The sequence below is a fragment of the Nerophis ophidion genome, linkage group LG10, assembly GCF_033978795.1.
Source record: "Nerophis ophidion isolate RoL-2023_Sa linkage group LG10, RoL_Noph_v1.0, whole genome shotgun sequence".
NCBI classification, from domain to species: domain Eukaryota; kingdom Metazoa; phylum Chordata; class Actinopteri; order Syngnathiformes; family Syngnathidae; genus Nerophis; species Nerophis ophidion.
The window spans coordinates 34,091,923-34,105,802 of NC_084620.1; the positions used below are offsets into that span (position 1 = coordinate 34,091,923).

The 13,880-nt window shown below is 40.8% G+C and overlaps 1 protein-coding gene across 1 annotated transcript in view; it reads left to right on the forward strand.

The window, feature by feature from the left end:
• Positions 1-13,880, forward strand: part of LOC133560717 (collagen alpha-1(XXV) chain) — a 337,729-nt gene that overhangs the window by 150,567 nt on the left and 173,282 nt on the right. Inside the window, exon 4 of the mRNA XM_061913555.1 lies at positions 9,025-9,032. Coding sequence (XP_061769539.1) covers positions 9,025-9,032 — 8 coding nt within the window. The remainder of the gene's footprint in view (positions 1-9,024; positions 9,033-13,880) is intronic.

A 13,880-nucleotide genomic window follows, 5' to 3' on the forward strand; every position in this document is an offset into this window, starting at 1 on the left:
TCATATAAAATTCTGACTTGTATCACAATATTGCCTTTTTTTTGTTCTTGTAAAATTGTGAATTTTTTTTGAGTAAAATTATGACTTTTGTCATCATTTTGCCAAGTGGAATTCCGATTTTTATCATAATATTGCCAAAATGTTAGTTTTCTTAAAAATGTTTTACTTTTGTCCAGTAAAATTAAAACTGTTCATTAAATTGCCCAAATGTTAAGCTTTTCAAGTAAAATTCCAACTTGTATTATAATATTGCACAAATGTTCAGTTTTTCCTTGTAAAACTTTGACTTGTGTGTTTTTACTGCAAAATAGTGAAATTTGTCATATAAAATTCTGACTTGTATCACAATATTGCCAATTTTTTTTTTGTTCCTGTAAAATTGTGACGTTTTTTGAGTAAGATTATGACTTTTGTCATCATTTTGCCAAGTTGAATTCCGATTTTTATTATAATATTGCCAAAATGTTAGTTTTCTTAAAAAAATTAGACTTTTGTCAAGTAAAATCAAAACTTTTCGTGTGTGTGTGTGTGTGTGTGTGCGTGCGTGTGTGCGTGTGTGTGTGCACGTGTGGCCACTGTTGGCTCCATGAGACCTCACTTTATTAAAAGAATGATGCAGCAGGACATCCGCGCTTTATTTACAATGATGTAGAGGTTGACTGTATATCTTTAGAGGCAGGCGAGGTTTATTGACGTGCAATTAGTGGTTGCACTGCTCCACTCCGGTCACCATAGGAACGCTCACTTTTCACCCTCTCCAAAAACTAAGAGACACTGACTAGCAGCAGATAGCTTCCTTAAAACAACTAAGCACTCCTGTCACATAGAGCAGTGGTTCCCAACCTTTTTTCAGTGACGCACCCCCTGTGAACATTTTTTTTAATTCAAGTACCCCCTAATAAGGGCAAAGCATTTTTGGTTGAAAAAAAATAGATAAAGAAGTCAAATACAGCACTATGTCATCAATTTCTGATTTATTAAATTGTATGACAGTTCAAAATATTGTTCATTTGTAGTGGTCTTTCTTGAACTATTTGGGAAAAAAGATGTAAAAAACACTAAAAACTTGTTGAAAAATAAACAAGTGATCCAATTATAAATAAAGATTTCTACACATAGAAGTAATCATCAACTTAAAGTGCCCTCTTTGGAGATTGTAATAGAGATCCATCTGGATTTATGAACTTAATTCTAAACATTTTTTCACAAAAAAATTAATCTTTAACATCCATATTTATGGAATATGTCCACAAAGAATCTAGCTGTCAACACTGAATATTGCATTGTTGTATTTTTTTTGTATTTCATTCATATTTTGTTGAAGTATTATTCAATAAATATGTTTATGAAGGAATTTTGAATTGTTGTTATTTTTAGAATATTTTTAAAAAATCTCACGCACCCTTTGGCATACCTTCAAGGAACCCCCGAGGGTATGCGTACCCCCATTTGAGAACCACTGACATAGAGGATCTTGGCTCCCATGTTTTCTCAGGCAGAGTGCTCCTGTGCTATGAAGTACTAGACCAGTGTGCGGTTTTAATTTATACGTTTGTTTTTGACTCAGTTGTTCAACATGTAGCAAAATTTCCGGTCTGAGTTGCTGCGAAATACGAAGTTTTTGTGCAACTTCCCAACATATGATTATCCAAATTATTGGATTAACTACGAATAATGGAACAAACTATGTACCAACAAATTTGTTCCTCCTTTTTAGTACCTTATTGCATTTTTTTTTTTTTTTACAAAAAAGTGGTGCAGAGAAGTGACAGAAGCGATACTTCTATCCAGGGCTGGCCAGACAACAGCTTGCCAGCCTTTTGTTGGCACAATCTCCATAAACATCCCGCATGTCTTTTCAATGGTGGCGTTGTGCAACATTTTCTTGTCTTTTACTCACTGGCTTCATTTTGCCAAACAATGGCAGCCATTCACTACTAGAGCGCTTTATTAATTAAGCGCAGCAAGTTGTCAGCAGGCTGTTTATTAATGTCACGACCTACTTCAATCACTCAATTCTTTAATACTTTGTGTTAAATAGTAGAAACTAGTTTTTAGTCTGATTAATCACACTTAATGTAATTTTAAATTGGCTTAAAAAGAGCCCAATATTTTATTGGCAGAATGTCATGCAGGAACTTTTTTAAATGCTCTACTTTTATACCCATTATTTGTGCAAAACGTTTTATTTTAAGTCCCATCGGGCTGCATTTTGAAGTGAAATTCCCCTAGCGAGCAAACCAGTCGGAGTCTTCTTATTAATGCGATACTGTATTGTGATTCGTTACATGAGTGAATGCATTATTTTGACAACCCAAATAGAAACAAAATATCATAGTTCATTTTGTCCCTAATGTCATGTTTTTTATAGTACTGAATTCTGCCAAGCAACAACATGACGAAAGCGAACACAATTATGTTGGTGGCCTAATCTGATAAAGGTCCGATATCAGCCAAAAAACATATAATCTACAATCTCTGATATAAATTCTGATACAAAAAGTGCTGCAGCACATTTATTTTTGCAATGTGTCAGCAATATGTCTTCCAATGAACACACAAAGTTGCTCTTTTCTTCTATTTTAGTGAAGTCATTTACAAAAGTTAAACATGGTTTTGTTCACTGTAGGCCAGGGTTTCTTAACCATTGTTGGGCCGCTAAACAAAGATCTGTTTTTCAGCTGTGGTCTTTATGGGCCTTTGTAATTCACTTTTCCACCACTTGTGGCAGTAATGACAATGTCTAAAAAACAGAAGAAGTCTGAGGCTAAACTCACAGCGCAACATTTATGACAAAAGTGATGAAGCCGTATTTTCATTTGCACTTAAGTTTTAGTTACAGTTTGGTGGAAAAAAACAAAACTATTCAATACTTTAGCTTATTTGTTTTTGAAGGACATAATTGTCACCGATTCTGTTCATAACTTTTATGGACAGAATTTCTGGGTGCAGTCAAGGCGTTGAGGGGTTCCGGTTTGGTGACCGCAGGATTAGGTCTCTGCTTTTTGCAGATGTGGTCCTGATGGCTTCATCTGACCGGGATCTTCAGATCTCACTGGATCGGTTTGCAGCCGAGTGTGAAGCGACCTAAATGAGAATCAGCACCTCCAAGTCCGAGTCCATGGTTCTCGCCCGGAAAAGGGTGGAATGCCATCTCCGGGTTGGGGTGGAGACCCTGCCCCAAGTGGAGTAGTTCAAGTACCTAGGAGTCTTGTTCACGAGTGAGGGAAGAGTGCATCGTGAGATCGACAGGCGGATCGGTGCGGCGTCTTCAGTAATGCGGACGTTGTACCGATCCGTTGTGGTGAAGAAGGAGCTCTCAATTTACCGGTCGATCTACGTTCCCGTCCTTACCTATGGTCATGAGCTTTGGGTCATGACCGAAAGGATAAGATCACTGGTACAAGCGGCCGAAATGAGTTTCCTCCGCCGTATGGCGGGGCTCTCCCTTAGAGATAGGGTGAGAAGCTCTGCCATCCGGGAGGAGCTCAAAGTAAAGCCGCTGCTCCTTCACACCGAGAGGAGCCAGATGAGGTGGTTCGGGCATCTGGTCAGGATGCCACCCGAACGCCTCCCTAGGGAGGTGTTTAGGGCACATCCAACCGGTAGGAGGCCACGGGGAAGACCCAGGACACGTTGGGAAGACTATGTCTCCCGGCTGGCCTGGGAACGCCTCGGGATCCCCCGGGAAGAGCTAGACGTAGTGGCTGGGGAGAGGGAAGTCTGGGTTTCCCTGCTTAGGCTGTTGCCCCCGCGACCCGACCTCGGATAAGCAGAAGAAGATGGATGGATGGATAATTGAATATAAATGCTTTTGTTTTTTCAGTTGTTTGAGTCCCCTCCTCTGCCGTATATTTGTTTCCTACTTATTGTTCGAAGCCGCCTGATCAAAGTCAAAGTTTTATGTGTTCAATAAATAATAACATTCGTGATTAACACATGGTTTCATATCATTTGACAAGGTTTTAAACTGTAAATAAGTTAGATATAATTATAGAATACCATTTAAGTTGAGAGTAAAATTATTGATTTGAAAGGCCTCTGCAGTGGGCCCTGTGGTCAAAAAGGTCAAGAACCTCTGCTGTAAGCTACTCAGAGCTAGCAACTACACAACAGCTACGCTCGCAATAGCACACAAGCTAGACAAACACATTTGTCAATATACATCCGTATAATTATACAAAATCAGTGATGTTGGCACGTTGTTTAATTCGGAAATAAAAACAGAATACAATGATTTGCAAATCCTTTTCAACCTATATCAATCAATCAATCAATGTTTACTTAAATAGCCCTAAATCAATAGTGTCTCAAAGGGCTGTTCAATTGAATAGACCGCAAAGACAAGATACTTTATTGTTCGAACTGGAAAACTTTAATTTTTGCAAATATTCGCTCATTTGGAATTTGATGCCTGCAACATGTTTCAAAAAAGCTGGCATAAGTGGCAGAGAAGACTGAGAAAAATGAGGAATGCTCATCAAACACTTATTTGGAACATCCCACAGGTGAACAGGCTAATTGGGAACAGGTGGGTGCCAGGATTGGGTATAAAAGCAGCTTCCATGAAATTCACAAAAAAGGATGGGGGCGAGGGTCACCACTTTTTGAACAAGTGTGTGAGAAATTTGAGCAAACGAGCTATTGCAAGGAATTTAAGGATTTCACGATCTACTGTCTGTAATATCATCAAAAGGTTCAGAGAATCTCGAGAAATCACTGCACGTAACATTGAATGGCCGTGACCTCCAATCCCTCAGGTGGTACTGCATCAAAAAGCGACATCAGTGTGTAAAGGATATCACCACATGGGCTCAGGAACACTTCAGAAAACCACTGTCAGTAAGTACAGTTTGTCACGGCATCTGTAAGTGCAAGTTAAAACTCTACTATGCAAAGCGAAAGCCATTTATCAACAACTCCCAGAAACGGCTCCGGCTTTGCTGGGCCAGAGCACATCGAAGATGGACTGATGCAAAGTGAAAAAGTGTTCTGTGGTCTGAGAAGTCCACATTTCAATTTTTTGGGGAAACTGAGAACGCCCTGTCTTCTGGAACAAAGAGGAAAAGAACCATCCAGATTGTTATAGGCGCAAAGTTTAAAAGCCAGCATCTGTGATGGTATGGGGGTGTATTAGTGCCCAAGGCATGGGTAACTTACACATCTGTGAAGGCACCATTAATGCTGAAAGATACATCCGAGTTTTGGAGCAACATATGTTGTCATTCAAGCCAAGTTTACATGGACACCCCTGCTTATTTCAGCAAGACAATGTGTTACAACAGCGTGGCTCCATAGTAAAAGAGTGCGGGTACTAGACTGGCCTGCCTGTAGTCCAGACCTGTCTCCCATTGAAAATGTGTGGCGCATTATGAGGCCTAAAATACCACAACGGAGACCCCAGACTGTTGAACGACTTAAGCCTCTATGTCCTTTCATTTGATGGACATTGGTGTGCCATTATTGCAAATGTGCGAAAAAAAACACAGTGTGTGTGGTGCAGGTTTATTATTAAGCTGAGTGGTGTACTGTAACCCAATGATCCATAAAACAATGTGCAGCTCCCAAAGTGAACAAGAACACTTCAAGGACGTGGGATTTAAAAAAAAAAACTTTCAAAAAGCAGCAGCCTCCAATCCGGAGAACTTGCAGCGATCTGCAAGGCTCGGCGGCATTCCATGCTCGTTTGAGGTGCACTAATTAGGGTGAAAGAGACGCGTGTCACCTCACCAAAAAAAAAAAAAACACACAGGGGACTGAGTGGGCGGAGGGGAGGTTTTTAACAAGCGCATATTCCCCTTGTAGTTGTAAAGGTAGAGACAGCTACAAATGTTTATGTAAGTCCTGGTGGCCACTGAAACAAAGATTTTCCTCTTAGGTCCACATTATGCTCTTAATGTGTTTGAACTGACACCCGAACGAGTTCACTATGAAAATCTTGGAAGTCACCATTTTTGCAGGAGATTCCTAAAAACAACAAGAGCACTCCTGTCATATACCAGTGGCCTCCAACCTTTTTTCAAACAGGGACCTTTTTGACATACCGTATTTCCTTGAATTGCCGCAGGGCATATAGTATGCGCCTGCCTTGAATTACTGCCGGGTCAAACTCGCTTCGCAAAATAATTAGCACATGCTTAGTATTACCGCCTGGTCAAACTCGTGACAACACGAGTGACACTTCCCCTGTCATCATTTTCAAAATAGAGGAGGCTGATTTCAATACAGGTAATTTGAAATCGCATAAAGGGAAGAAGATTAAGAGCTATTCATTAGGATTTAAGGTCCAAGCTTACATCACACTCCAATTTTTACTGCATGCCTTTGGTAAGTGCCGGAGTGAGAAGAGGTTTTAAAATAATTAGCGCATGCTTATTTTTACCGCATGCCTTTGGTAAGCGCAGAGTGAGAAGAGGTTTTAAATTAATTAGCGCCCCGGCGGAAATTCAAGGAAATACGGTAGCTATAACTTGGTTAAAATGCTTGTCACAGCATGTAAATTAAGCATTATTGGCGGTTTTTGTTTTTTTATTTAGAGCGCTTTATAACCAGAACAGATTCATCTCATTACCTATATTGTTAACTGTTCTTGTCTCACATAAGCGTTGTGGATGATGTGAAAATTCCAAAAAGTGCCGTCAATCAATGTTTGTTTATATAGCCCTAGATCACAAATGTCTCAAAGGACTGCACAAACCACTACGACTACGACATCCTCGGAAAAACCCACATAAGGGCAAGGAAAACTCACACCCAGTGGGACGCCGGTGACAATGATAACTATGATAAACTTGGAGAGGACCACAAATGTGCCCCCCCCCCCCTCCCCCCCCCCCCGAGCGGGTTTAACATGATACTGTGAAAGTTCATACCTTAGTGGATCGAACACAGCCGCGAGATTTCAGTTCAAAGCGGATCCAAGACAGCAGCGAGAGTCCCGTCCACAAGAAACCATCCCAAGCGGAGTCGGATCAGCAGCGTAGAGATGTCCCCAACCGATGCACAGGCGAGCGGTCCATCCTGGATCCCGACTCTGGACAGCCAGTACTTCATCCATGGACCATCGGACCGGACCTCCTCCACAAGGGAGAAGGGGACAACGGAGAAAAAGAAAAGAAGCGGCAGATCAACTGGTCTAAAAATTGAGGTCTACATAAAGGCTAGAGTATACAAATGAGTTTTAAGGTGAGACTTAAATGCTTCTACTGAGGTAGCATCTCAAACTTTTACCGGGAGGGCATTCCAGAGTACTGGAGCCCGAACGTAAAACGCTCTATAGCCCGCAGACTTTTTTTGGGCTTTAGTGAGAAGAAATTTTGAATTTATTAGCTCCCCGGCGGCAATTCAAGGAAATACGGTATGCATTATTTTCACGGACCGGCTTACCTCGTGTGGTTGATTGAAAACAGCAAAAAAAAAAAAAAAAATCAAACCACCATAACTTTGGCTACAATCTGGCACATTAACATTTTATATGCCCATTAATGTGCATTGTGCCATGTACTATAACAAAATAGTTTTAATATACATATATTAACAAGCTTATTGGTGTGTTCAGTGTGGACAGGCGAAAGTTAAGTCGGAGAAGATGTGGCAATTTATACATTTATTAATATTTCTGTGTGGCCCGGTAGCTATTGCGTCACGGACCAGTGTTTTTTTTGTCGAAATAATCATTAACTTAGAATTTAATGGCAGCAACACATTGCAAAAAAGTTGGCACAGGGGCATTTTTACCACTGTGTTACATGGCCTTTCCTTTTAACAACACTCAGTAAATGTTTGGGAACTGAGGAGACCAATTTTTGAAGCTTTTCAGGTTGAATTATTTCTCATTCTTGCTTGATGTACAGTAATGCATGCTGTTGTAACATGTGGCTTGGCATTGTCTTGCTGAAATAAGCAGGGGCACCCATGATAAAGTTGCTTGGATGGCAACATATGTTGCTCCAAAAGCTGTATGTACCTTTCAGCATTAATGGTGCCTTCACAGGTGTGTAAGTTACCCATGCCTTGGGCACTAATACACCTCCATACCATCACAGACGCTGGCCTTTGAACTTTGTGCCTATAATAATACGGATGGTTCTTTTCCTCTTCGTTCCGAAGGACACAAGGTCTACAGTTTCTAAAAACAGTTTGAAAGGTGGACTCGTCAGACCACAGGACACTTTTCCAATTTGAATCAGTTTATCGGCGGTGTTTCCGGGTGTTGTTGATAAATGGTTTTCTCTTTGCATAGTAGAGTTTCATCATGTACATAAAGATGTAGCAACGAACTGTAGTAACTGACAGTGGTTTTCTGAAGTCTTCCTGAGGTGATGTCCTTTACATACCGATATCGGTTTTTGATGCAGTACCGCCTGAGGGATCCAGGGGCAGGGGCATCCAATGTTATATGCAGTAATTTCTCCATATTCTCTAAAACTTTTAATTATAGTACAGACCTTAGATGGTGAAATCCCTAAATACCTTGCAATAGCTTGTTGAGAAATGTTGTTTTTAAACTGTTGGACAATTTGCTCACGCATTTGTTCACAAAGTGGTGACCCTTGCCCCATCCTTGTGTGTGAATGACTGAGCGTTTCATGGAAGCTGGTTTTATACCCAGTCATGGCACCCACCTGTTCCCATTTAGCCTGTTCACCTGTGGGATCTTTTTTGCCACTTGTGCCAGCTTTTTTGAAACATGTTGCAGGCATCAAATTCCAAATAAGCTAATATTTGCAAAAAACAACAACTTTTTTTCAGTTCGAACGTTAAGTATCTTGTCTTTGCAGTCTATTCAATTGAATATAGGTTGAAAATGATTTGCAAATCATTTACGCAACGGGCCAACTTAAATGGTTATGGGGTTTGTAAATTGAAGTAATTGTGATAATATTATATGTTAGGTAAAGGCATGACAATGGTTTTGCATTGACAGTATGTAGAAAATAGGAATAACTGGACTAAATATGTGTCAAACAGAACATTTTGGTTGATAATGCCTTCTGATTACTGTATTTTTTGTGTGTCTTTCAGGACCTCCTGTAAGTATTCCTGCTTCACGTCTTCTAACTAAACAACAAAAGAAGGTAAAACCAAATAAAAAAAGCATGCTTGACTGAGTTTGATGCAGACAAAATCCTAGGGACAAGTGAGAGTCATCGAAAATGTGTCAACAAAAAAAAGCTTTTATGCCGACAATTTTGTACCACAATGCAGCCATTATCTCACCTCATTTCATACTCCACGACCACGGAGCAGATGGAAAAAGATTCTTTAAAAATGAAGACATAAATGTAATATGCAAGAAAATTATACAAAAGCAGCAGAGCTTATGATAGCGCAGTGTAGCTTGAAGGGGACAGCTTTGTGTGTGCGTGAGTACTTTGCATTATTTATGGTGCAAAGGCGAGTGTGATTGAATGGCAATCATTGGCGTGTGCTGATTTAGCTGTAAAAGTCGTAAATTTATCCTCAGACGCTCGCTTTCGGGGTCCTGGGAGATAAGTAAGCCCAGGTGGTCTCGCCTCTCAGACCCACATTTGCCTGGGGTGGGGGGGTGGAGGTTGGTTCTGGATCTGACAGATGAAATCAGACAATGAGATCACTCACAGAGCAAGTTAATGGTGCTAGTCCAGGACGGCTTTTCCAGTTTTAGTGTTGGATTTTTGTGCGTTTGTGGGCTTTCTGTTGTCAGGTGCCGCTAACTTACTAACATAGGGACACCTGCACACATCTTTTGCATTCAATGGAAGAACTGCATCGCATAACAGTGTTTGTAAATGTCATTTAAAACTGTGCACCATTATTCACAATAATCACATGGGCACAGTTTCAAGGCAACTATTGTTGTCTGCCATTGTCATGCATTTGTTAATGTGCACAATTGTAGGGCAACTAAAAGTGTGCACATTAATAGGGCGACTACAATTGTGCACAAACAATAGGCAACAATTGATGTCTGGCATACCGTTCCCAACATGCAGATCACACACTGTGTGGAGGGCCTTGTGACCTGTGGGTGTCGCCGTTTTGCACAAAGACGCACATGTAAAATGTCAATTAATGAATGTTTGGGCGCTTCATATGAAATTGCACCACAAACATATTCCTAGCCGCTTGCTGTTCCATCACTCATAAGAATATAAAGGAAAATGTCCCCATATATATATATATATATATATATATATATATATATATACAGTATATAAAAGCTCTGAATACGCACTGCTGATTGGCTTTGTATGTAACCAATCAGATGGTTGTGTGGGCGGGACAATACTGGGTGCTCACTGCTCGGACAGGGGCAGCTGCAGAGCAGCTTGTTAAGACTTTAGTTTACAAACTCGTTCGATACACCCTCGTACCGAACCGAATCCCCCGTACCGAAACAGTTCAATACAAATACACGTACCGTTTCACCCCTAATATACAGTATAGGCGTAATATGATCAAACTTTCTTTTTTTTGTTAAAAGACAGCAACCGCATTTTGTACCAACTGTAATTTTTCAATGCTAGACATAAGGAGACCCAAAAATAATACATTACAGTAATCGAGACAATTTCAATTTTTGTCAGCTCTAGTTAAAATGCATTTTTGCCGAGGAAAATCAGCTGTTTAATATACAGCATCTGCACCTCCTAGGCCACGCCCCCCCAACCGATAACAATTCAAACACCTCCTCCCCTAACAATTAGAATCAGTTCACTGTTTGCATATAAAAGACGACAAATCTCATTAGAAGTTTCCAACGTTCACATTGCAGCGTAGTCATTTCATAGCGGCTAATTGTGACACCCTGTGGATATGGGAATCAGATGTCCTTCCTTCCAAGTGTCTTTTCCAGTGCGGTTCGCTTATCCCTGCCTAACCTCCACGTCCCTCCGACCAGCACCAGCCGCTTGTGGTCGTCGGCCTGTGCCCATTTTGCTCTGATTGCTCGCATGCGTGTCCTCCAGTAGTTAAAAAAAAAAAATCCTCCTGTGCACTCGTAACAGATGGAGGTGTATAAATTGCCTTTGTTTCTTCTCCCCCCCAACCCCCCCCAACTGACTAAGCTTGTAGTCGTCCAAGATAGAGCAGTTTCCCCCACTAACGATGCCCGCAGCAGCCTTTTATATGCAAAGTTGATGCACCAACCGTCACTTCCACACTTTGCTGCATCCAGATGGGATGTTTTTTTTTGTTAATAAAATCATCTCAAGGCTGCAAAATTGCAGTCTTTTTTTTTTTTGGTAAAGGAATAGTTTGACACTGGGAAATACGTTCACAGACGCCGCTTGCCAAGAGGTAGAGGAGAAGGTGAATGAAACTGAACAGGCTCCATGGGAGATAGCCGGTAGCTGCAGGAAGATTGGAAACAGGCGCCACCATTGTGTGCAAAAGTCAGATCTTAGAATGGATGTGAAACATTTTGGGAAGTTGTAAAAGTCATGCACAGTCTATTGACGAGTATAGATGAATGTATGCAGTAAGGCAGGACTACTGAGACCACCAGTGCAGTTCGAACCATGGGTGCCTTTTACCTAAAAACAGCAGTGCACCCCATGTCATAAATATGATGCACATATAAACATATGAAGCATTTTTTATGGTATTTTCTGAAGAAACGCAGCATGATCCTGTCATATAAAGGATCTTTGCCATTTTAAGGACACCCTAGTCATATTTATGGTCTTTGAAAAATACAAAAAGATGGGGTTCCTGACAGACTTATTGGCATCAGAATTAACTCTGCTCAGTATGCGGCCCACATCTTAGCACCATCAAGTGAAGAACTCCATGGACTTTGTAGTTCATGCCAAAGACCTAAAACTGGACAACAATGGAGCTATGGTTTCATTCGACGTCACCTCCCTCGTTAAATTATATTCCCACCCAGAGCGCAGTAAAGACCGTGAGGCAACGAATATTGCAGGATAGATCCACACCGAACCCAGAACAGAATATGCTGTTTGTTGGAACCCTGTTTTAAAAGGGGAGCTGCAATTTTTGGGGAGTTTTTCCTATCCTTCACAATCCTTATGTAATTGATTGATTGAAACTTTTATTAGTAGATTGCACAGTTCAGTACATATTCCGTACAATTGACCACTAAATGGTAACACCCGAATAAGTTTTTCAACTTGTTTAAGTCGGGGTCCACGTAAGACAAGAACACATGTTTTCCTTTTTCTTTTTTAATGCATTCTAACCAGTAAATAAATGTGAGCAAAAGTCTGCTTACAATAGAGCTTATGGGTCGCTCTATTCTCTGCTTTAAAAAACCTCCAAAAGCCTCCATGAAGGTTTTAGAAACACTCTGTAAGTATATACAGTCGTGGTCAAAAGTTTACATACCTTCTGGAGGAAAGTTCTGTGGTCAGATGAAACAAAAATGTAGCTGTTTTGCCACGATACCTAGCAATATGTTTGGAGGAGAAAAGGAGAGGCCTTTAATCCCAGTAACACCAGGCCTACCGTCAAGCATGGTGGTTGTACTATAATGCTCGGGGCCTGTTTTGCTGCCAATGGAACTGGTGGTTTACAGAGAGTAAATGGGACAATGAAAAAGGAGGATTACTTCCAAATTCTTCAGGACAAGCTAAAATCATCAGCCAGGAGTTTGGGTCTTGGGCGCAATTGGGTGTTCCAACCGGACAATGACTCCAAACCCGTCAAAAATGGTAAAGGAATAGCTAAATCAGGCTAGAAATAAGGTTTTAGAATTGCCTTCCCAAAGTCCTGACTTAAACCCCGTTGAAAACATGTACAGTAGACAACGCTGAAGAAACAAGTCCTTGTCAGAAAACCAACAAGTTTAGCTGAACTGCACCAATTTTGTCAAGAAGAGTGGTCAGAAACTTAACTAGAAACTTGCTGGAACCTTGTGGATGTCTACCAAAAGCGCCTTATTGCGGTGAAACTTGCCAAGGGACATGTAACCAAATATTAACATTGCTGTATGTATACTTTTGACCCGGCAGATTTGATCACATTTCCAATGGACCCATAATAATTCATAAAACTACCAAACCAAACCAAACCAAACTGCTCCAATCACTCGATCACAAAAAAAAAAGAGTTGTAGAAATGATTGGAAACTGAAGACAGCCATGAGATTATGTTCTTCACAAGTGTATGTAAACTTTTGACCACAGCTGTATGAATGTAGTAACAGGCACATTCATTATAACATCTAATATTTACAGTTGTTGCTCATTTTAAGCATTCATTTCATAGACACACCAAAATCATTCACTTTTTTCTTCAGCTACAACACTGACTCATGCAGACATCATGAGAGACAACAAAAATCTTAAAACATCACTTACTGTGCAATCTCTGCTCTCACTGGGATGGCGATTGATGGGATGATGATATATTCTGGTTTAAATGAAGAATGACTCATAATCCTTGCGACGGTTAAAAAAAAAGGTGGGCGCAAACCAGCATCTTTTGCGTGTCTTTATCGCCATCTCCGGGGCCCCGTTTACACTGCACACTAGAGATACGCGGATAGGCAATTATATCACCTGCAACCGCATCACCAAAGTCGTCATCTACCCGCCATCTACCCGCCGTCCACCCGAACCAACATTTTATCAGAATCGTACACACCCGCCAACTGCCCGCTGAAATACTTCAGAGGTCGGCCGCCTTTACCACTCCCAGAGCTATTTAAACCCGTTTCACAGAGTAATAAAGACAATTGGAGCCGCTAACGTTCTCGCGACAATCCAATAGCGTTCATCCTGATGACAAGAATATGGGCGTGCTGTAAAGCCATTGCCTTTGACACCTTCAACAACAAGTACAAACCGATTGTTAATCCGACAACATGTTGTGTGCATCGTCCGCAATCACACGTACGAGATTGAAAGGCATACTGGGTGATACAGATTACACTG